General features: G+C 43.1%; 1 protein-coding gene across 1 annotated transcript in view; it reads right to left on the bottom strand.

Moving 5' to 3' along the window:
- Positions 1 to 20,142, bottom strand: part of cacng8b (calcium channel, voltage-dependent, gamma subunit 8b) — a gene marked incomplete at both ends in the record, with an annotated part of 38,594 nt that extends 18,452 nt beyond the window's left edge. The window contains 2 exons of the mRNA XM_084049131.1: positions 11,632 to 11,856; positions 20,112 to 20,142. Of these exons, the coding sequence (XP_083905257.1) occupies positions 11,632 to 11,856; positions 20,112 to 20,142 (256 nt within the window). The remainder of the gene's footprint in view (positions 1 to 11,631; positions 11,857 to 20,111) is intronic.
- Positions 20,143 to 25,437: the final 5,295 nt, after the last annotated feature.

Here is a 25,437-nt window from a genome sequence, read left to right on the forward strand (position 1 = left end):
TCACATTTGATTAAACATATTAGACACTAATAGCCAGTCAATACATTTGTGAAAAAACAACAATAAGAACAGTTAAAAGTCATAAATGGTGATATAATGTATTAAAAAATAGAGTTTCTTGGAGCTTGAAACAGTGTTGCGGACCTCCTCCTTCTTTTCCTTTCTCTGGAGATCAGGCTGGTCTGGGGGAGGGCTGCGTGTGTGCGTGCGTGTGATGGGATGCAGGTGTGTTTGGCTGATGAATGAGTGGATGATGTGTGTTTCAGTTGTTCCAGGGATCTCATTGGTTCTGCAGCCTTCAGGCCTCTCTAGTGTATTTTCTCTTTTCTGTTAATGTGGGGAAGGTTTCCGCCAAAAAGAGCGAATGCTGCTCCCCACAATACGGATGCCGGGGTTTAAGTGGTTAAAAGAGGCCGGCTTTCCCCAGATCTCCAGTGGGCTTTCCTCTCTCTCTCTCTCTCTCTCTCTCTCTCTCTCTCTCTCTCTCTCTCTCTCTCTCTCTCTCTCTCTCTCTCTCTCTCTCACCTAAAAATGTATTTTCTGTTTATTAAAGATCTGGAGAGAAGGGGAGACTCCTGTTACTGAACAAACACTCTATAGCAATGATTACTACTGAATATAGTGCTTTAACCTTTTAACAAAAAAACTTTAGTTTTAACCAAAAAATATCACTTACCCTACCTTTTAAGACTGTGTGTGGATATTCTTTTCCTTTTGTTCTACTTTTTTCTACTTTTTATACAGCCCTGCTTGGAATTATTTTTGGATGTGTGTGCAGCTCTTGGGACTGCTTTCTGATTCATGTAATGTTGTAATCATTCATTTATTTAACAGCTGTTTGGAAGGGGTGGGGTAACATTTGTGTTTGACCAGCTTTTCCCTCTAGTAGTTACGTTAGTTTTTGTACTTGGGTTTATTTAATTTGCTAGGTCATATTCAGTTCCTTTTGTTTACTTTGCTGTCAACCCACCCTGAATTCATTATTTAAGGCGGTATATTTACGGGTTGGTGGTGGTGGTTCCTGGGAGCTGGGAAGAAAGGGGACTCTCGGTACCGGTTTCCCTCAGGCCCACAGTATACTATGGCTGAGATTAATACAAGAACGGTCACCCCAAAACACGCTCGCCTCGGGTCAAATCCGGCGACCTTGGCACGGTCAGACCCACTGCTGGCCACCAGAACCTACTCGGCCACGTTTCTAGTCTCGGGGGAACCGAGACTATTGGGGGCTATCGGGACATACTGTAACTCAAACGGCGCTGAATCGGCTATAGTGGGACTTTGCCATGTTCGGCATGGTGACTCGCTCGCCGGTGCCTTTCGTGGCTCCAGTCTGCTTCAGACGGCGTGTCTCCGTCATCGAAACATTTTTGTTTGCCTATACCTCCTATCTTGATGTGGGGTGAACATTCCGCACCGGCGGGGCGAGTGTTCCGCCACTGGGGGCAAGCGATCCACTCACAAAATGGGGGGCGAGCGTGAATTGGGGTGAGGGTTCCGGATACCGTTGAGTTGCCACTGAGCAAGACACTTAGCAATCAACCCCTTAACTAGCATGCTGTAGCAATGGCGCTTCACTATACATAATAGTATATTCCGTAAAGACAGTTTCGCCACACTTCTGAGAAAGGAGACTCATTTCCTGAATAGCCTATACCTCCACACGATGACATGCTTATATATTTAACATGCTTATTCATATTTTTTAGCTTCTATGCGCTTCCAAGCGCTATGGTGTGTGCGTGCGTCCTGCCTGGCACCCAGATGAAAACACCAGACATGCGAAATAGACGTTCACATTGTAAACAATTAAAAACATGAACTAACACGGCCCCTTAGGATACAGGCACATGTATGTGACTGAAGGGCAGTAGCCGCAGCGCGTGTCCAGGCATAGAACCGTCGCACGGTTTGCATCACATGGTTTGCGTTATCTCCACGCGGCCAACAAGCATGCCACAAACCAGACATGTTTTCAGTTGTAGCATGTGTCATCCTATACCAGTGTTGATTTTGTCGACTAAAACTATGACTTTTTTCACTGACAAAAACTAAATAAAAACTAAGCTACGATGACTAAGACTAAATATATAATTTCGTCAATAAATAAAAAACTAAATGTTAGTGAGGGACTAGTGGAGAAGAGATCCAGTAGAACTAAAAGACAAGTCATTTTATGTTTGGTTGCGCTCCGGTGTTGCACTCTGAAAATAGCAGATCTACAAGCTCACAACGCGTCGCGCTGCGACGCGTTGTGAGCTTGTAGATCGGCTATTTTCAGCATGCAACGTGTAGTGTAAAATCAGCCATTACGACACCATCAAGGCACCGCCAAAATAAATTTTAGTCTCAACTGTAGATTTAGTCGACTAAAACTAGACAAAAACTAAAACATTTCAGATGACTAAAATATGACAAAAACTAAATGCAATTTTATTCAAAAGACTAAGACTAAAACTAAATCACAGTTTGTTGTCAAAATCAACACTGCCCTATAGCCTTTTTTACACTTAGTTTGCTCACCTGCGTCGTATCCCAGCAAAAATAGCCGATCTGCAAGCTCACAACTCGTCACACGCGGTGACGCGTCGTGAGCTTGCAGATCGGCTATTTTCGGTGCGTGACACAGGCTGCTCCTCGACCGAGTATAAATCGGGCATAAACAGGAGGCAGAGAGAAGAAGACTGGTCTCTCTCTCTCTCTCTACAGAGCAGCAGTGTGCGCGCACCGCACCGCGCTGCAACACGCCACCCACCCACTGGCATCAATGTTTCAGTGCCCAGCGTGTCCTGAAGCTTCTCTCTCAGTGCACCTGCACAGCTCATTGCACCGCTGCATGGCTACTGAGCCGCCGGACCACCTCAATACCCAGCGGACAGCAAGGATACTTGACCTCCAAATCCACGCCAATATACTGAGGACCTCACTCTCTCTCTCTCTCTCTCTCTCTCTGCACTGCCAATATACTGAGGACCTCACTCTCTCTCTCTCTCTCCACAATATACTGAGGACCTCACTCTCTCTCTCTCTCTCCACAATATACTGAGGACCTCACTCTCTCTCTCTCTCTCCACAATATACTGAGGACCTCACTCTCTCTCTCTCTCTCCACAATATACTGAGGACCTCACTCTCTCTCTTTGCACTGCCGCAACCGTGGAGAAAGAGACAGAGAGACACACAGAGAGACAGCGAGGGAGAGAGAGAGAGAGAGACACGGAGAGATAGGAGGGGAATGAGGGGGGGAGGGAGGGAGAGACAGCGAGAGGATTCAAATAAAATAAAAAATAGCTAAAGTAGATCTACAAGCTCAAAACGTGAGATGCTTCTGCGTGCCTCTGTACCATGATCAAGTCGAGCGTTAATTTACGAAAACAAATACGGAGATAGGAGGTTTCTCCCCGACAGCAATGATATATATATAAAAAAATAGAGCACGGAGAGAGGGGTGGAGTTAAGACAGGAGGGGGTGGAGCTAAGACAGAAGAGGGGAGGAGAGCAGCGGAGGAACTGAAAGATATGGGGACACGATGCAACGTGTTGGAGGTGGTGGTGGTGGTGGGGGGGGGGGGGGGGGGGGGGGCATGGTGGGCACTGCAGCAAGAGCTCCGAGAGGCCAGGAGCTTATCTCTAATAGGCTGCTTTTGTTATCAGGAAGCTTTAGCTGGAGGACAAATTAGCTTTTTGCACGATGACCGAACCAGAGGAGAGGAGAGGAGAGGAGAGGAGAGGAAGCTTCATGAAGCCAGATGGATCATTCTGACCACTCCAAAAAACAACAACAACCAACACACTCTCACTCCCCAAAATGCATACTTTATTGTGACTTCTTGGGACAAATGTGACCAAACGTCAAACGTTTGGCTGGAGGTGGGTACCCTTCCAGGCAAACGTTGTCGTCCCGGGCACTTCCGCACTCCAGGGATGCTGAAGTGCCGTTACTAAACCCAAGACGTAAGGGTGGCCACTAAAAAAGCTGTTAAAACGGCAGAGGCGCGCCGTCTGAAGCGGACTTGAGCCACGAGTTTCGCCGCGCCGAGTGTCGCGAAGTCCGCTTCAGCTGACGAGTTAATCATAAGTCATATCGCCTCTAGTCAACATGTGCTCTAGTCAAAAGTCTTCTCTTCTGGGGGGGTCCCTGGCACAGACAATTTCCAAATATGTCAAATAATAAGAAAGGCCCAAACATTTTGAAAATAGCCGATCTAGATCTATATTTTCACAAAATGTATCTGTGGAACCGAGTCAAACTAACGCCTCACCTCCTACAATTCCGAGTGTTTGTCAGGGGGAATAGGATAATTTTGGGGGGTCACGGCCTGAAAAGGTTGAGAACTACTTCTGCAGAAAACCAGTGGCTTTCGGTGGAGTGACGTGGCCGTGCGACATGCAGACAGTATCAGTGAGAGAGAGAGAGAGAGTCAAAGGGCTGCAGTGACCAGGGACCTTTTTTTCTCTCCATCCTCTAGTCTAGTGCTGCTGCTGCAGCTCTTCAATCAAATGAACAGCAGTGTGAATCAAAGACAGAGACGATGGTTTATTTTGACCGGGGGGGCTATGCTTCAGTATACTGGGATCAGTAATGGAAGAAGTACTCACTTACAGTAAGTGAAAGTATCAACGCCCTATAGTACCAAAAGTAAAAGTACTCATTATGCAGAATATCCCATTTCACAAGTTTTCAAATGTATGACATGTATAAAAAGCCTTTGAAAATAGCAGATCTACAAGCTCACAAGCTTGTAGATCTGCTATTTTCAAATTGCCAAAGCATATACTGTAGGTCTGAGTGGTTTTGTAATAATTATCAAAATCTACAAAGTAACTAGTTTTCAAATAATTACAGTGGAGTAAAAGTACAATATTTGCCTTTGAGATGTACTGTAGTGGAGTAGTAAAATTATGGAAAATTGGAACTACTACAGTATAAAGCAAAAATACCTCAAAATAGTACTTAAGTAGACCTTCAGTACTTGAGTAAATGTACTTAGTTACTTTCCACCACTGATAGTGATTAGAATACATTTTACGGCGAGACAGTTTTCCTTGTCACTACGTAACCGTCAACCCACACGTGGGAATCAATGAAACACATCGCAGAACAACTGCGCTAATCATGGTTTTTATGTAACCACTATAACGGCCCCTATTAAACCACACTGAGTGCTAAGCGTCCCTTTGTTCTGGGACATGTCATAATATATGGGCAAAACGTTCTGTGAAGAATTACCGCCCTGCAAGGTCACAATGTGTCGCCAACACGACATGTTGATTTAATGTTGATGCTCTTATCCAGAGGAACTTAGCAAGTGGGGGTGTCTCAGCGCCTTGCTGTTTTGTTTATTTGTTTGTGTATTATTTTCAGCACATTTTTGATAAAAGACACTTCTTATTTATGTATTTATTTGAATACTTATTTGTTTATTTGTTTATTTTATATCTGAAAAGAGGTATGCAGTAGCATATCCATGCCCCACAATTCCTGATACACCCACACTTGGACCAGAATATAATTTTTAACAACACAAAATGTGTGTATTGGGGGTAGGGGGTCCCTGGCACTAGATACGGGGGGTCCGCGGTGGTCAAGTACATATACATTTGGGGGTGTTCCTTGACATGATAATGAGAACCAGTGGTCTAGTGCATTGATTCTCAAACTTTCTCGTGCCAAGGACCAACAAAATGATATGTATTTGGCCACGGTCCCGCATCGGAAAACCTTTTGTGGCAGGGACCCCCCCAGAAGACAATATTTATGTAAAAACAAATGCAAAATTATTCAGCATTTTCGAGATGTTTAAAAAATGTTCAAAAATAGCAGTTTTGAACGGTGTGAGCTTGTACATCTGCTATTTTTGAACAGCCAACGTACTGTATACATGGATAAAGAGGTCAAAATCATTGTGGTTCGCTGCATTAACTACTTTTGCTGGGGTCCCCCTGGACCCCCCCACCCCACACTTTAAGAAGCAGTGGTCTGGTAGCATATAGTGTATCTCTGGTATAGTAGCATGGGGCACACACACACATCCATCCTGCACTGCATGCACTTCACACTCTGTTATCCAGGCTATTGACTTTACTCTGTTTTTTTCAGCGTTGGGGATATTACAGACGACCGTAGCGCGTGACATCTGGCTGCTCTTTACACATTTAGCAGACAACAGGGGTCAGGATCGCTCCTGTCAACTCGCTCCGACCTCGCTACTACTCAACACAACACCGCCTCCACACGCACGCACACGCACGCACGCACACACACACACACACACACACACACACACACACACACACACACACACACACACACACACACACACACACACACACACACACACACACGCACAGACACACACACACACACACACACACACGCACGCACGCACGCACACACGCACAGACACACACACACACACACACACACACACACACACACACACACACACACACACACACACACACACACACACACACACACACACACACACACACACACACACACACGCACACACACGTTTGTGTTACTGCACTTGTGAGGACATCAACATTTTAGGGCAGCACTTTTATCGACGCCATTTAAAATAAATGTAGATCTTTTTTTTTAACCATAAGCCTAAAGCCGGAAAATAGCAGATCTTTATAGATCAGCTATTTTCCGGTGCATGACACTTGGCAAGCAACCAAGTGTCCGATCATGTTCAACTCTTAATTCCAACCCCCTCAACCTAACCTCTAAATGTCTTATCCTAATCCTTAAACCCCGATTTGAATCTTTTTCTATAATTGTAAATGTATTTTTTAAAATCGTTTTTTTCTCCATAAAACAGTTATTTCTCTTGTGAGAACCAGGAAAAACTGGTCCTCACAATGTCTGTTTCTCAAATTCTACTATACTTGTGGGGACCTGTGGTCCTCACAAGTACGGTAATACACACACGCGCGCGCGCACACGCACGCACGCACGCACGTACGCACGTACACACACACCCACACGTACACACACACACACACGCACACGCACACGCACACGCACACACACACACTACGACCGACAAAAAAAATAAAACGCCCGTCTGAATTATTCCACAGGCTGAAACGGCATGAAAAACCAACAAGCATCCATTCTCTCCTACTTATCACCTGACACAAAGTGTTGTAGCTCTCAGACGGGCTGGCTGCGGCGCGGCACAGCGTGGCTCCACATCACTTCCCTCCTACTCTTTATGTCCTCTCCCTCAACCTCCACGGGTTGAGTTCAGGTTAAAAGCCTTTTTTTTTGTTCCCAAAATGGCCTTGCCGCGAGGTATGAACTATTATGCTCCGGAGCGAAACCAAATGTGCATTAAAAAACATGATGCATAAAAAATAAACATTAACCGATTAAGACCTCGGGCCGATTCTGCAAAATGCCTTCTACATCGGTAGTTCTCAGACTTTTTTTGTGCCAAGGACCCCCCAATTGAAATATATTTGGCCGTGGACCCCCCATTTTGTGCCAGGAACCCCCCCCCCCCCCCAAAAAAAGGGAAGACTTGTGAAAAACAACGAAAAAACAAAATGATTCACATTTTTTCAAACACAACAACAAAAATTGCAGATGTAGGGCCAGGCGCATACCACTACCACTATAGGCTCTAATATAGCCTGACAGCAAGTCAAGGGTTCGATTCCCGAGCCCAACTCCCCGTCTCTCTCTCCCTGTTTCCTGTCACTCTCCACTAATACTATCTAATTAAAGGCAGGAAAGCTCCCACAATATATATAAAAATAGCAGCTCGTTGGGAGCTTGTATTGTAGATCTGCTATTTTCGAATAGCCAACGCTAAAATCTAAAATGACACGGACGCTTTTCTGGTTTTAATGGGTTAAAGCGTTCCAAAAAGAGCCTTGCCGCGAGGTATGAAATATGCTCCATAGCAAAACCAAATGTGCATAATAACATGATGCATTAAAATAACACATTAAGGCCAGCTCAAGAACATGACAGATGGAGTGGGAGTGCATCATGGGCAGTGGAGGGTCTTGTGGGATCTGTTCAGTGGTAGAAAGTATGGTATATACTGTAACTATGGTACATTTACTCAAGTACTGTACGTTTTTTTAAATCTTTTTGATACTTTATACTTTATACTTCTACTCCTTTTCATCTCAGAGGCAAATTATTTATTGGTATATTAAGTACTTTGGTTATTCTAACATAGCAGATCTACAAGTTCACAATGCATCGCATCGTGATGCTTTGAGAGCTTGCAGATCTGCTATGTTCAAAAGATTTTGACCATTTGTTTGTTTTGGTGAACAACACCAAAATACAAGAGGGCAGTGTGTTTCTGCAGGTAAACACCACCACACTACTCCAGTGGCAGATAACTGCTGCTATAGAGGAAAATCATTGGTAAAAAATATATCTATATTTATTGTTTTGTCTACCCACTGAGCATTTTTGGGGCTATTAGATGTCTAAAATACGTCTAAGGGCTAGGCTAAAACCGGGTTATAATTGGTCTAAAAGTGAAAGTTTTTTCAACGTCTATTCTTAGCCTAGACGTTAGACATAGACCGTCTATATCATAGCCGTTGAAATGACGTCTATAATATAAACAGTGTAAATGTAGACGCTTAAAAAACAGCTAATCAATGTCTAGGCTAAGAATAGACGTTGAAAAAACTTTCACTTTTAGACCATTTATAACCCAGTTTTAGACGGAGGTCTAATAGACGACTATGGCTCACTGGGATAAACACAAGACAAACTTAGCTATGCCTTAAACCAAAGAAAGTCAAGCACTCTTCAACATAAAACTTAACAAAAAGCCTTTATTAAAATGCATTGGCATATCCATATACAGGACAGTTAAAAAGTTCTGTGCCGGTCTGCAGATTTCAAAAGAATTAATGAACTCGCTCGGTCCTCAAGGCAAAAAGCCCTAACGTCTACATTGCAGGCACCCATATAAAACTGAGAGCGTAGCAGAAAATGTGATGAAAAAAGGCGTGCGGGTCATCACTTCTAATTCCCTCTGAGATGTACCCCGCGGACCTCCCACGGTAAGAAAAAAAAAATCCCCATAGCTAATCAAGAAAGGTCATATTCCCTCCTCCTGCACCACAACTTCTCACTGAGAGATCTGCGATGCGTGCAGACGTTTTCCTGCACCCACTGTACCTTCCAGGCGGTGGTGGAAAGTAACTAAGTGCATTTACTCAAGTACTGTACTTAACTACAATCATGAGGTAACTACAATCATGAGGTACTTTTCCTTTACTGGAGTATTTACAATTTTCTGTATTTTTACATCTACTCGGCAAATATTGTACTTTTACTCCGCTACAATTATTTGAAAACTTTAGTTACTAGTTTGTAGATTTGAATTATTATTAATTCATTATTATAAAACATACATTAACCACTTCAGTCCTATTTAAACTTTGGCTATTTGAAAATAGAAGATCAGCTATTTTCATACTTTTTTCAAATAACATTTTAATAAAGCCGATCTACAAGCCGACGCCTCGTGTGACACATGACGCAAAAGTAGTGAAAACAGCCGATCTACACGCTCACAATGCACCGCGATGCGACATGCTGTGAGCTTGTAGATCTGCTTTTTTTTTTAAACATTTTCACTTTACTGACTAGCCCAAAATAGAGACGCCAGGTTGAAAGTGGTCAGTGGGTTTTGAAAATATTAAACCAAGTAAAAGTATTAACAAGAACTTGTGATAATACGCTAGATAATAACTATTTCCTGTTTCCTGGAAAGTAACGCGTTTTAGACCATAGACTGTAAACAATATGGACGAGGCGGGGAACGGTGACGTCACCCATTGGTTTCTACAGACCCGTTTTATGCATTTTCTTTGTGTGTGTTTTTTTTTTGTTTTCTGTGAATTCAAATCCACCATCTTCCCGAAAAGCAACTGGAAAACAAATGCTATTGGCTGGAAGGCCAGCAAGGGGCGGGTCTTCACTCAGTAGAGCCAGTAGAAGCCCTAGAAGCATACCTTATCATCCATTTAAAAATGAATGGGACCATCATTTACATGAACACATATATAATGGTAATTGAAAGAAGTCTTTAAACTAGCGACCGAAAGCATAAAGTATTGATGAATGAATGATTAATGTCCAGTCAAATCCCCATTATAATCAATGTTGTGGTAATTGTCCTGCAGCCAGCAGGGGGGTAAATAGGCCTATAGGCCATTAATGCGAACTGCGGTGCTGAAAAGCACTTCCTTATTGGCTTCATATCCAGCGGAGCTTCCTTGCTGCCTGGTTTGGACCAGACCCATAGAGAGAGAAAGAGAGAGAGAGCTGATCTCTTCAGGACAGAAGAGCCTGGAAAGCAACGGCTTTGTCAGTCTGCTGTCGGCCGCTGGATAACACAAATTCTACTGTTGCCAGCAAACTCACAACAACAACAACAAAACCAGATGTTCAGACAACACTAGCAAAACTACATGCATTACAGGCATAGCTGGAAGCATGCATGGGGAGTTTTTTCCCCTTGCTACTGTCGCCAAATAGAATGGAAACATTGGGTCTCTACTGCTCTATAATGCAACGTTTCTTGAGACAACTTGTTGTGGTTTAGTATAGCCTGGTTCCAAACCATAGACCCCGCCCACTCTCTGAGTGGACTGCTCCTCTTGGTCTGGTGTTGAAATGTGAGCCTATGGATCTTCGCGGTAGAAAAAAAAACGTCAAATCAGAGTCGGAGGTGGGGGTGGGTCAAACGACAAGCCAATCAGCGAATATCTGCTAAAACAAGCTGTGCGATGACATCAGATGTAGCTCCACGCGGCTTCAGGCTGATAATCAGGCTAGTGGTTTAGCACCATAACATTACAATGTCAATGATAAAATTGAGATGCGTCCTGCCTATTAGTACAGTATGTATATCGTCTCTGTCTGGTGGAAACCATGTCCAAAACGATTAATACTATTCCGTATGTTGGTTTGTTTATTGTTGAGTGAGAAAAAAAAAGTGTTGCACATTAAGCAGAAAATCATCTGGGGACCCTCCCAAAATCATGTAGGGACCCCCCTGGGGCTCCTGACCCACTGTTTGAGAACCACTGGACAAATGCATAACTGACTGGAGGTCCTTGAAATAAAATATTAAAAAGTTTAAGCCGTTCAATCTGTCATTTTAGATTTGAGCTATAGCCATTACTTTATAATACTTTGGCTATTCAAAAATAGCAGATATACAAGCTCATAGCGCGGCACCGAGTGCCGCGCCATGAGCTTGTAGATCTACTATTTAAAAAAAAAATCTTGAACATTCATTTGGTGCAAATCTTTGAATAGTTCTTTTTTAAAGCGAACATTTGTAACTTTTGTAAAATTTGTAATCTTTGCTTCTAGAGGTCCCTGGAACAAAATATTTTAGAAGTGTTCGCTTTGACACAAATTTCATGATTTTTCAAAAATAGCAGATCTACAAGCTCATAGCGCGGCACTCGGTGCCGCGCTATAGCCAAAGAAATCTAAATTGACAGAGATACGTTCCCGGATTGAATGGGTGAACCACTGATTTAGACGAGGTTCCTTCCACTCTTAGAGAAACCTGAATGCCTGTACCCCCCCCCCCCTTCTCCCCTCTAGGGGCCCCTCCGTACCTTCCAGGCAGCAGATCCTCCACAGGCCGGAGTGCGTGAGGGCCCCGGGGTCCTTCTTGTCCTTGTTGTGCGGATCTTGGTCGGACATGTTGGCCGTGCTGTTGCAGATCATGGCGCGCGAGTACAGCCAGTAGTCCGTCCCGATGGCCACCGTCATCAGGCCGAAGGCGGCGAACGCCCCCACGGTGGTGAGGAGGATCTGGATCCCCTTCTCACACACCATGCCTGGATGACGGAGGAGGAGGAGGAGGAGGAAGAGGAGGAGCAGGAGGAGGAGATGAGAGTGAGCAAGTAAGTCGGTGTTCAATTTCGGCGACTAAAACTTGTGACGCAAAATGTTCGGCGACAAAATAAAAAACAAAATAAAAACCAAGCAATAAGGATTAAAACTATGACTGAATGTGTTTAGTCTAGTTGTTATTTGTTGACAATTTTGTCAACAAATAACAACTAGGCTAAAATGTTAGGGAGGGACTGATAGTGGAGAAGAGATCCAGTACAACTAGGATTCTTTACTTGGTTGTGTGCGGATGTCACACAAAAAAAATAGCCGATCCACAAGCTCACAGCTCACGTTCTGAGCTTGTCGATCCGCTATTTTCGGCACGCAGACGCAGCTAAGTGTAAATCGGGCATTACGACGCCATCACGTCAAAATGCATTTTAGCCGACTAAATCAACTATAGATTTAATCCACTAAAATGGTATGATATTTAGTCAACTAAAACTAGACTAAAACAAAAGAATGTCAGATAACTAAATTTTGACCCAAACTAAATGGAATACTATTTATTCATGCACGGTGTCTTATGCCTTATGACTAAAATTTGAAAATAGTGAAAATAACAGATCTACAGCGACGTTGTGAGCTTGACAGTACTCAACTCAACTCAACTCAAACTCTATTAATAAAGCACATTTTCTACGACCAGAGGTCGATCAAAGTGCTGTACAAGGTCAGAATAGAGACTGACAATGACAAAGAAAAAACAGATTAAGACAAGAAGACAAAAAGAGGCAAAACAAATAGTGCATTACAACGGGCTAAAAACAGTTATACAATTTACACAATCAAACTGTGTCAAAGGCCACGGTGAAAAAATGAGTCTTCAATAAAGATGTAAAGGCCACTAGTGAACGAGCAGAGCGAATATGAAGCGAATATGAAGGGGTCAATAATTATACTTTGGCTATTCAAAAATAGCAGACAATATATACACATTACTCACAAATCGAGGTTAAACGCTTGTTTTATTTGTATTTCATTTTTATCCCACGATTTTGTAACCCATTTTTTCACCCAGTGCCAGTGCCTAAGCTTGTAATCCTGGGCGCTACTCTCCCTCTGCCAGCCTGGGGAGCGCCCCGAGCTGAGCTCATGCTTCCTTCAATGCATGAGGAGTGAGCAGGCCGCTTCTTATCACCTGACAGGGGGGAGTTTCCCCAGTAGGACGTAGCGCATGGAAGGAACACGTTATTCCAACCTGTTCCTTTCCCCTCCATCAGGCGCCCCGGCTGACCAGGGGGAGGCAGTATAGAGAACAGGATTACTGCATGTTTTTTGTGAGGGTACCTACCCTAGGGGACATGGGGAGAACATGCAAACTCCACACAGAAAGGCCCTTTCGCCAACCCCACCTGGGGTATGGGCACTGATGACGCGGGGGAGAGAACACGCCCCCAGCGCCCACAGAGTCCCCCGGCGGGAATCGAACCCAGGACCTTCTAGCTGTGAGGCGACAGCGCTATCAAAGCAAACGCTTGTTTTAAACAGTAGCTAACATTGTTTTAGGTGGTTCTTCAAAAATGTATACTGTAAGGTATACAGAGAGCGGAAAGATTGATCAACGGGGATCATTATTCTACAGTGACCGTCAGGGGTCCAAAAATGAACCCTTTACAGGTCTGTAACTTACATTTAAAATAAAGTTAAATGAACACTGAGGACTTTACGGTGTAGATTGGGGTCCCAGAGATGAAAAGATGGTATGGTAAAATGGTGGTCCTTTGCATAATGCATATTAAACTGGGGGTCCTGGAAATTAAAAAATGTTGAGAATCACTGCCCAGGTATATACGTGTGAGGGGAAGGAAATCCACGTTACGTGAGTGTGCTGGAGGTGCAACCAAAGGCGCTTCTTGCGTGGATTTGGCTTTTCTTGTATTGTGGCTCAAAAAGGAGCTTAAAAAACTGATTTTGGACGTGCCGTTTTCCTCTTTTTATGTTGTAGGTCCCTGGGGTTGTGGTTACGATACTTACTTTAGCGCCATTAAAGGACCTGAATCACTGGATTCTTTCAAAACTGGCCTGAAAAAGCACGTGTCAGAAAGCTAAGTGGAGATAAAACGACCTGCCTGACATTGTGGTGAAGATTTTGAGAGCATCTACTGTAGACCAAAAGGTCCGAATGGACAACTAAGGGGTTCTGTTCAAATGGTTTCATTACATTCTCCAAGTTAAATTAAAAGCATAGATTGGTGCCCCGGGAGATAACAAATTGTATGATGGGGTTCCGTGGACTAATGCATTGACTTTGAGAATCACTGATCTGGACCAGTGGTTCCCAAACCTTTTAGGTAGAGACCTAACAGAGAAAATTGATGTCTCCCCGGGACCCAAACTATTGAAAATAGCAGATCTACGAGCTTGTATATCGGATATTTTCACTTCTTCTTAAAGGGAAGACCACTTTGGTAAAGGTTTGGGTTGTGTAGTTACCTTACCATGATGTAACTCCAAAGATGGACAAGAAATAAAAACATATTTGCTCCAGTGATCAGAAATTGATCATTCTAAATATGCTCCCCATTGACTTACATTTTACACTGAAACATCTCTCAAAGTCACTCTTTTGGCATGTAAACGAACGCAAACAAAGTTGAATCAGACCCCTTAACATTTTTTATAAAATAAATAAACAGCACTGGGTTTGGTGATGTTCTATATCGTCTGAATCAACTTTGTTTGCCTTTGTTTACGTGCTATAAAAGAGGATCTTCATATTTCAGCTGTTTATGTTTTTTTCCCGTAAATTAATGCCCTACATCGTCATACTACAGTGTCTCACAAAAGTAGCAAAAATAGCCCATAACGCGTCGCGTTGTGAACTGGGTAGATCAGCTTTTTTTTTTAAAGTGAAAGCGGTTAAGTCTGTGGGTTTAAGAACTACTGAACCAATGAAAGTATCAACAATACTAAATAATAAGTACGTCCAGTGGAACGCAGGTTCTTTTTTCCCCTCATTTCCTGAAAAGGTTACAGTTTGGGACATACAAGGTTCCCTCTCGACAGCGACCATATCTTTCTTTAGTTTTGATTTTGGATTGTTCATATTTGGCAACCTACACTGTGTATGTACAGTATGCTTTCTCCTGCCAATAAAATCCCCTTCGAATTGAATTGAGAGTGTGGGGGAGGGAATGCAAGTAATAAAGAAGAGAAAGGGAAGACAGGAAGAGGAGGAGGAGGAGGAGGAGGAGGGGAACATTAGATGTGATGAAAGTGTCAGTGGCGGAGGTCAGGTTGAACTCTTCTTGAACGTTGTTCGCATGACGAGCGGAAAGGAAACAGGATTCAGGAAGCCCCAAAAATAGCACGAGCGAACGGGATGGGACGGGGACGGGGGGGTTGGAGCGTGGGGGAGGGAGGGGGGGGGGGGGGGGGGGGGTCATAGGGGCCAAGTGGAGACGGGGACACAAAGAGAGGAGAGGAGGGGATGGTGTTACTCAGTAGAGAAGGTGAGATGGAGAGGAGGAGGAAGGGTGTGTGTCAGTGTGTGTGTGTGTGTGTGTGTGTGTGTGTGTGTGTGTGTGTGTGTGTGTGTGTGTGTGTGTGTGTGTGTGTGTGTGTGTGTGTGTGTGTGTGTGTGTGTGTGTGTGTGTGTGTGTGTGTGTGTGTGTGTGTGTGTGGGTGCTTGTATTACACAGCTAGATTTCATCAAGACTGCATCTTCATCACATGGTAAGGGTGTCGTCGCCCCCCCCCCCCCCCCCCCCCCCGTCCCCCCCCCCTTCCCGTCCCCCCGAAAGATCAAACAAGTTTGAGCGACATGATTACAAGCAAAGTCAATGCAAAGACATGAAAAATTCCAACTGAGGCTAAGGTTGTGTGTGTGTGTGTGTCCCCAACAACGCAGACCACCAAAGTGGAGGGATTCAAGTGAGTAGACGGATATTTGGCGGGAGGAACGTACCTTATAGGACTTCTACACTGTATACACAGTGTTAGTGGCGTTCACGTGATCAGCCAGTTTTGCTATTAGAGATTCATTCGGTTTGAATTTGCCTCATGACTATTAGCCCAGTAATAACAATAATAATGATAATAAACTTTATTTGTATAGCACCTTTCATGACATCAAATACAGCCCAAAATGCTTTACATAAAAAATGTTATTAAAAAAGTATGCGCTCTTACTTCAAAAACAAGCAATAGATTGTTTAACAGAGATTTTGCATGAAAAATAAAACATTCTAAGAGCCACGCATGGTTTCTGACACGTTTTGAGTGACTCGTTGCAGTTTTGGTGTACCATGGTTTGTGAATGACGCCCGTTGTGCCTATTTTCCCTGTCCTCACTCGGGAAATTGACGTTTTATAGTTTCACCTCACCAAAAAGATTACGTTTGGGGTTAGGAATAGGATTAGGCATTAAAGGTTAGGTTCAAGGGTTGGAGTTACGTTGCGTGGGTGAATGCTTGTGCGTGTGCGCGTGCGTACGAGCGTGCGTGTGTGTGTGAGACGGATCCAGGTGGTCTCTGGCATGTCCTTGAAGGAGAAGTTGGGTGCTGAGTCAGCTAGGCAGAAGGCGAAGGCAAGGACTCCATATTCATGAACCTGCACAGCAAAACCCTCAGTGTTCATTTAACCGTGAGTGTGTCAGTTGCGACCTTATGGGATTCGTTTGGGTCCATTAATTTAAGATCAATGAGAATCTTCCCTGCAGATTTTACCGTGTGACGCCTCCCCTCCCTATAGCGCCGGAGGCATGCCTGGAGGGAAGCGCACAAGCGCACCCTGATGAGTGTATACCGCAAACTTATACAGTACTTCCACAATAATTAAAATACTATAGGACATGAAGTCCTGAGTTAAGCGCCACAAAGTGTGCTCTACTGACAGTACTTTAAAGCAGTGGTTCTCAAACTTTTTCATGGCAAGGGCCCCCCAAATTTATATGTATTTGGCTGCAGACCCCCTGTCTGGATAATGTTTGTGCCAGGGACCCCAGAAGAGAAAATGTATGTTTAAAAAATTCAAAATTATTCAAAAACATTTTCCTTTTTTTTATTTTTCAAAAATAGCAGATGTACATCTGGTATTTTTTTGAATAGCCAACGTATACATGGATAAAGTGATTAAAATGATTGTCATGCTACATTAACTACTTTTGCTGGGGACCCCCTGGAACCCCCCAAGGAACCCTGGGGGTCCCCAGGACCCCACTGTGAGAACCAATGCTTTAAATAATTTTGGGCCTAATATAGACCTTTGGCATCCCACAAGGGTTTATATTAGGCCCAGAATTATTTATTTTTATATATAAATGATACATGCAAAGTTTCAAGCATTTTGAAAGTTGTTGTTTATGCAGACGATACTAATATTTGAGGTGGTCTCAGTTGAACTGGGGAAACTGAAATTATGGTTCGATTCAAATAAATTATCACTTAACCTAAAAAAGAAAAAAATTCATGATGTTTGGGAATAGAAAAATAGACTTAAATACACAGGTTGAGTTAATGATTGATAAAGCAATATTGGAAAGAGTTAATGAGAATAACTTTTTGGGAGTTATAATTGACCATAAGTTCAGTTGGAAAGCCCATATAAATCATATACGGACCAAAGTGGCAAGGAGTACTGGGGTACTATATAAAGCAAAGCATATTTTAAATTACAAGTCACTGTGCACTTTGTACAACACGCTAATACTGCCATATCGGACCTACTGTGTGGAGGTGTGGGGAAACACTTACCGCAGCAACCTTCAACCATTATGCACAATCCAAAAAAGAGCAATAAGAATAGTTCACAAGGTAGGATATCATGATCATATACAAACGCATTGTTCTTAAGGTCTAACACATTGAGGTTTCTAGATATAGTTGAATTTAAAACTGCACAAATTATTTACAAGGCAAGGAATAAACTACTACCTGGAAATATACAGAAACAAGGATAGGGAGGGGAGATATGCATTGAGAAGGGAATTTAATGTGAAACATCTTGGTGCTCTCACCGCTCTGAAGAGCACGTGCATATCTGTCAGTGGAGTGAAGGATTAGGGAGTGTTGTCTGCTCTGTATAACATGTTAATACATATAGAATAATAGTTCATTGATGATTGAGGGGTATGGTATGATGTGGTAGTGTTAGTGTTTGTATACGGTATGTGTATTTGAATGTGTGTATATGGGTATATACACACATTCGGGTGTATATTTGTGTGTGATTCTGTGTGTAAGTATGAAGTCTTGAATATTCATATTTTTGAGTGTTCGATTATTATGAACAATGTAAGTACTCTTGGATGTAAATATGGAATATCTTTGAGTGTTCGTTCACTATGAACGTTGCAATTGATGTAACCAACTTAAACCGACAAGTATAAAGGATAGGCATAAATAAGCTTTGAGCTTCAGCCTATGCCTTTTCGATCAACCAGAACAGGAAATGTTGGATAAGGTGTGTAATTTTTCATGATACTGTTGATGTCGATCGAAATAAACTAAACTAAACCTAAAGAATGACGCGTGCAGACTCACAGCAAACAGTCTTAAGAAACATGCCACAGGGGAGCGCTCGGGTGGCGCAGTGGTGTAAGTGCCAGCCCACCACCGCGGAGCTTGGGGGCTCAAATCCACCGCGATGCTTCCGGCTTTGTCGAAACGTCTATACGAAACACAATAGACTCTGTGCACATGCAGCCATATTGGAAAGAAATTGGGCCTCTTCCTTACTTCCTTCACAGCTAGGTGTTACCAATGATGCTAATGAAGGCTCTGTTCCATTTAGTGTGGCACAGTGGTTCTCAATATCAGCACCGTGACTCTGTTTGACCAGAATGGAACAGAGTCTTCATTAGTAATCATCGATAACACCTGTGAAGGATAGTAAGGAAGAGGCCCAAAGTTTTCCCAATATGGCTGCTGTGCATAGAGCTCATCGGCCCGTGTTTGGGTGAGAAAAGCCGGGGTGGGGTGGGTGGGGGAATATTTGTCAAGGGATAGGAGTGTTGGGCGGTAGGAGAAGGCTCTACGAAGTCCTCCCGGTGGGGGCTCCTCACTGGGAGGAGGTGAGTCAGTAGTGACAACACACAGACATGTGTGTGGGGGGGGAATTAATTGGCATAGCGACTACATTGAAAACAAACAAACAAACAAACAAACAAACCAGGGACGTCACAGGCTCTCAGAAGGTGGGGGGGGTGGACTTTCGGTGGACTAAACCCCTTACTTTACACTTTGGCTATTCAAAAATAGCAGATGTACAAGCTCATAGTGCGGGACCGAGTGCCGCGCTATGAGCTTGTAGATCTGCTATTTTAAAAAGCGTGAAAAACATTTGTAACTGTCAAATGTAAACAAATTCTGTATTTTTTTGGCGGATTTTGTTAGTTTTTTTGGTTACTTTATTTCGGGGTTAGGGTTAGGTTATTTAATTCTTATTTTTGCCTGATTTTACCGATTTATTATAATTATTTTTATTTCTTTTCAAAAAGTGGGGGGTATGAAATCACGGATCTGTGAGAGTGAGGGTGTCGCGTCGTACGCACAGTGAATGGCCGTGACGCCCCTGAAACAAACAAAAAGGAAATGTTGCATTTCTAATTAACCGCGGCAGCAGTCTGACAAACTGATGAAGGCCTGAGTGCCTACACACATGCACACACATTCTCAGTGGTGGTAAGTCACTAAGTACATTTACTCAAGTAGCATTTTTCAATTCTTTATACTTCTGTTCCACTACATCTCCACATTACTTGAAAACTTAAGTTACAGTTTATACGTAGATTTAGATTACTATTACAACACATACAATTTTATTCAAAAATAGCTGATCTACATGCATGCTCGCAAGCTACAAGCCCACAAGCACAACGTGTTGCGCGATTGTGAGGCATTGTATTGCATTGAGCTTGTAGATTTTCTATTTTTGAAAAAATGCAGAACAGTATATTTTGATGCTTATTGTTTGTCCACTCATGTAAAAGTTATAATACAGGTCTTTTACTCACACACGCACGCACACATGTGCACACACACGCGTGCACACACACACACACACACACACACACACACACACACACACACACACACACACACACACACACACACACACACACACACACACACACACACACACACTCACACACACACACACACACACACACACACACACACACACACACTCAGTCATGCTATAGGAGTTGTCAAACAACCACAGCCCGCCGAAGCCCTTCAGGTGGAATTCTTACCTGACGCTGTGTTCCTATCCTTCGACTCCATTTTGAAATGTTTGGCTTCCCCGTTAGTGAAGAATGAGCTGTCCCCTCAAGCCGGACAGCATCCATCTACTGTTCTCACTCCAAGCCCCCTCTCTCTCTCTCTCTCCTCCCTCGCCTTCTCTCTCTCTCTCTCTCTCTCACTCTCTCTCTCTCTCTCTCTCTCTCTCTCTCTCTGTCTTTAGCTACTCTCTCTCTCTCTCTCTCTCTCTCTCTCTCTCTCTCTGTCTATCTCTCTCTGTCTATCTCTCTCTTTCCCTCTCTCTCTCTCTCTCTCTCTCTCTCTCTCTCTCTCTCTCTCTCTCTCTCTCTCTCTCTCTCTCTCTCTCTCTCTCTCTCTCTCTCTGTGTTCTCAACGTTGTGCTGGTGGAACGCTGCTGGTTGTGGTGTGGAAGGATGCTTCTTCTGTCAGCAGAGAGTTTGCACCGGAGAGGAGGACATGATGGCCGGTTCTCCTGCACACCAAAAACACACACAAGACAGGAAGACAGTCAGTTTCACAAAACTTTTCAATTGCAATTCATTCAGTGTTGATTTCGTCGACTAAAACTATGAAGAAAATTGTTTGTCGACTACCTTTTGTTCACTGACGAAAACTGAATAAAAACTAAATAAAAAATAAGCAACGATGACTAAAACTAAGACTAAATATATTGACAATTTCGTCAACAAATAAAAACTAGCTAAAACGTTAGTGAGGGACTAGTGGAGAAGAGATCCAGTAGAGCTAAAAGACGAGTCATTTTATGTTTGGTTGCGCTCGGAAAATAGCAGATCTAGATCGGCTATTTTCAGCATGCAACTAAGTTTAAAATCAGCCATTACGATGCCATCAAGGCACCTCCAAAATACATTATAGTCGACTAAATCAACTGTAGATTTAGTCGACAAAAACTAGACAAAAACTAAAACATTTCAGATGACTAAAATTTGACAAAAACTAAATGGAATTTATTCAAAAGACTGACTAAAACTAAAAAAAAAAAAATGCTGTCAAAATCAACACTGATCTCATTTCAGGGCTGTCATTTAGGGGTCCGAGGGGACGATAGTTGCCATGGACCCCCATAACACCGAGAGCGTACGTTTGTACGCTCTCAGAGTTACGGACCGGTGAGAATGTCAACTTCACAATATGTTCAAATTCTAATTTTGTCTCATTTAATTTAATTTAATTTAATTTTGATTAAATTCAAAGGGGCTTCATTGGCATGAAAAAAGCATTTACATTGTTTACATTACCAAAGTGAAAATGAAACAAACCAAACAAAACCAAATAAAAAGAGTAAGAAATGTACGTACAATAAAAAGAGGACAGAAGACAAGACATGTGCAGACACGACTGTGTCGCATTGCATTAGAAAGAACCAGCTTACAAAACCAGAGGAATCGTGCATTCGCTGTTAGTATCAGTTATTGTACATGTCACTTTGTAAGCATGGGTACTTGGTACTGCATAACGCGTTTGGAACAAATAGCAATATTTCACGATTTACCTGTCACTTCGTATAAAACCTTTGAGGCAAATAGCTACAATTTTCAAGTGTATTTAAGATAGTGAAGAGGTAGCAGTGGTTCTTCAAATAGTATTTAAAGGTAGTTGCACGGTTCGTATACAGCGGTTCTGTGCACCGAGATCAACGCGGTACACAGATCAGAGCAGGAGTGCACATTCCATCATTTCAGGGGCATCATTTGGGGTCCCAGGAGACGGCCATTGCCACCCTCTAGCGTTTGCATTTAACCTCAAATTCAGGCTCCATATTCTAATTTTCTGCGTCCTACTTGATCACACTACATCCTCAGACAGAAGCATCAAAAGTAGCAGATCCACAAGCTCGAAACATTTTCTCTGCTACTTTTGCTATTTTTGAATTTAAAGACGGGGTGCTGTGATTTTCAGTGATCCCCCCCCCCCCTAAAACATGATCATCAGGTATTATGGTTATACTAGGAGGAAGATTTTTTTCAAAAAAGTGTACATAAATTGTTAAAATTATGTTTTTTATGTGGACACGCCTCCAGTTCATTAAGTATACCTGGTTCTCACCTTAGCACCTCCTCCACCACCTCAGCACCACCCACCTGTCCTAGTACCTCCCCCTCCTCATGCCCACACCTGTTGTGTTATGATAATGAGGGCGAGGGTATGTTTTTACTGTGTCACTAAAGCGTTGTTTCTCTATTGGCACGTTTGACCCTCAAGGTTTCAGCCTCCAGGTAGAAACTCAAAATAGTCAGAGAAGACATAAAACACCATAAAACCACCACCAGGGGGCTTAATGAAGTTCTATCAACTTCATAGACACATGAAAAACAGAAAAAGTGCAAAACCATGGCACCACCTCTTTAACTGTTTTGGTGCCTTCCACCAGCCGGCTTGTCACACTCTCCCCAGAAATGGACGTGTCCCTGGGACTTATCGGGGTTGGAGGGCGGTCGCACCTCACCAGCGTGTTGGAGGAAGGAGTCATCCACCCCATGGACTTTCGGTGGACTATACCCCTTACTTTACACGTTGTGCTATTCAAAAATAGCAGATATACAAGCTCATAGCGCGGCACCGAGTGCCGCGCTATGAGCTTGTAGATCTGCTATTTTTGAAAAAGCGTGAAAAACATTTGTAACTGTCAAATGTAAACAAATTCTGTATTTTCAAAAATGTGCGTTTTTATGGGCGGATTTTGTTACTTTTTTTTTCGTGTTTTTGGTTACTTTATTTCGCTTTTAGGGTTAGGGTTAGATTATTTCATTCTTATTTTTGCCTGATTTTACCGATTTATTATTAAAAAAAAACGTTTTTTCAAAAAAGTGGGGGGTATGACATCACGGATCTGTGAGAGTGAGGGTGTCGCGTCGTACACACAGTGAATGGCCGTGACGCCCCTGATCCACCCAATAATACTGGACCCAAAACACCCCACCTCCTCCCAGCTGATAATCCATCAGTGTGATGCCAAATGAAGGCACCCTGCAGCCGGGAGGGTGTTTGCCGAGTTGCGTGAGTCAATGTCACCAACATTCCTGCCAAAAGGGAAGAGCCACCCCGACCAGGTGGCAATTGCCACCCCCTAGCTGTCGCATTTAACCTCATATCGCAACTGCTGACGTTGATATTACATAAGTAAGTAAGTACGTAATTAAACTGTATTCATTAAAAACAAAGTCAGAACAAAGTTAAACAGTGCTGTACAAAATAAACTAGAAAAAGTGCTGCTCAGAGCACAGGTCTCCGCCAGGTCAGGTAGGTTATTGTGGGCCAGCAATGTTAAGAATTTGCCAATCAGGCTGGGATATGAAAAATCGGACAGATCCGACTTGATCACTCGACTATAAAGATAATTTGTACTGATTTGCGTGATGTTTGGACACAATCTGTAAGAGCAATGAAAAATTCAGACGTTTTTCCTTGGCCTACAGGGAGTGTGCATACAAAGTTTCACGGTCCAGTTATACAGTAGGTAAGAATGCGAATCTGTCTGTTATAGCGCCATCATAAGGCTGATTTAAAAAATGTAGGGTGGCATTTCTTCCTTGGCCTAGTGGTAATGTGCGTGCAAAGTTTCAAGGCAATTGCACGCTGTGTTCATGATTTGTGGCATTTTGTTCAAAACAGACCACTCATGCAAACTTTGGAAGCCAATCAGGATGGAATATGGAAAATCTGAAAGACCCGTTTTGTTTAATGACTATAGAGATACTGTGTACCAATTTGCGTGATATTTGGACAAAATCTGTAGGAGTTATATCGAAAAATGTGTTTTGCAAAAATCGGCCTCCTGGTGGCGCTATAACAGGCCCATGTGAAACATTTGGGGCAGAGGTGCTGCTCTGGCATCCATGGAGTGTGTGTGTGCACAGTTTCACGTCGATCGGTCCAACGGTGCCGGAGATTAGTTGTCCACAGATGGACAGACAGACACACGGACGGACGGACGGACAGGGTGCAAAACATAGCCTCGGAAGGCATGGGCCTTCGGCCTGGTGGAGACAACAATAAAGTTAAATCTAATTAAATCGGGGGTTGCCGATAGTGGATATGTTGCATACCACTATAGGCTTTGATGCCTGACAGAGAGTCCCGGGTTCAATTCCCAAGCTCAACGGACCTTTGCCACTCCCCAGCTCTCTCCTTCATATTGTTTTGAGCTTGTAGATCTGCTACTTTTGCTACTTTTGAATTTGAATCCTGAAAAGTAACAGTTTTGGACCCGACAGAGACAACATAATTTAAAAAAAGTTAAAACAAGGCACATGGTTAGAAAAAAGGTAAATGGTGCATTTATACAGCATAGCGCTTTTATCCAAATCACTTTGCATAGATTGTGCACATAAGAGCAATAAGAGCAATAACACATAAATAAATCAAAGCAAAAACATTAACCTGCAGAAGTGAGTCAGTCAGGTAAAACCTGATAAGACAAAGTGCTTACGAAACAGAATGTGTTTTCAACATAGACTCTTGAAACAGTCAACTGACTCAGCATTTTTTGTATAACTAAAGGTAGAGAGCGTTCCACAGAGTGGGAGCAACCACTGCAAACTAAGGCCCGGTCACCGTCGTTTTGAGACTGGTCCCGGGTACAACCAGAGGACCTGAGAGACAGTACCGGCCCTGAGCAATTTGGTGCCTTAACCCATTAAAACCGGGAGCGCATCTCTGTCATTTTAGATGTATTTGGCTATTCAAAAATAGCAGATATACAAGCTCATAACTATGAGCTTGTAGATCTGCAACTTAAAAAAAAAAAGTGATTTCTTTATTTAAAGCGAACATTTGTACCTGGCAATAAAGGTCTTATCTTATCTAGTTTGAGGCACTTGTGGTAAAGTGATCATCCTTCACACACTGCAGCGCATGGCTCTAGTCTAGCTGATTCTAATCAAACAGATTGTTAATCTCAGCTGTGCGTGTTTCTTTTAAAGAGGTTTTGCACCCTGAGTGCGCACATCACCCAGTAATGATTGTAAACAAGAAACCTGTCTATACTGTACATCCTCCGTGTTCAGTGGCTGCCTTAGCGATGCTTCTCCCGTTTCAATCGAAAGGGATGGGGGGGTCGGGGGGGGGAGGGGGGGGAGAGATCCCCCCTGCACCGGGGCCTTCTCTCTCTCGCTCGCTCTCCCCAATGCTGTTAATTTACACCTATTTAATAATAACCTGGGTAAAATGTGGGGCATTGGGAGGTACAGGGGAGACACTTTATTGTGAAGGGACGACAGGAAGAGGAGAGGTGTTGTTGCTGCGAAGTTGTCGAGACAAGATGGCAGTGTGCGGTATTGAACAGTCAAAACTATG

The sequence above is a fragment of the Gymnoscopelus microlampas genome (genome assembly GCF_963454915.1).
Source record: "Gymnoscopelus microlampas genome assembly, chromosome: 3".
NCBI lineage: Eukaryota > Metazoa > Chordata > Actinopteri > Myctophiformes > Myctophidae > Gymnoscopelus > Gymnoscopelus microlampas.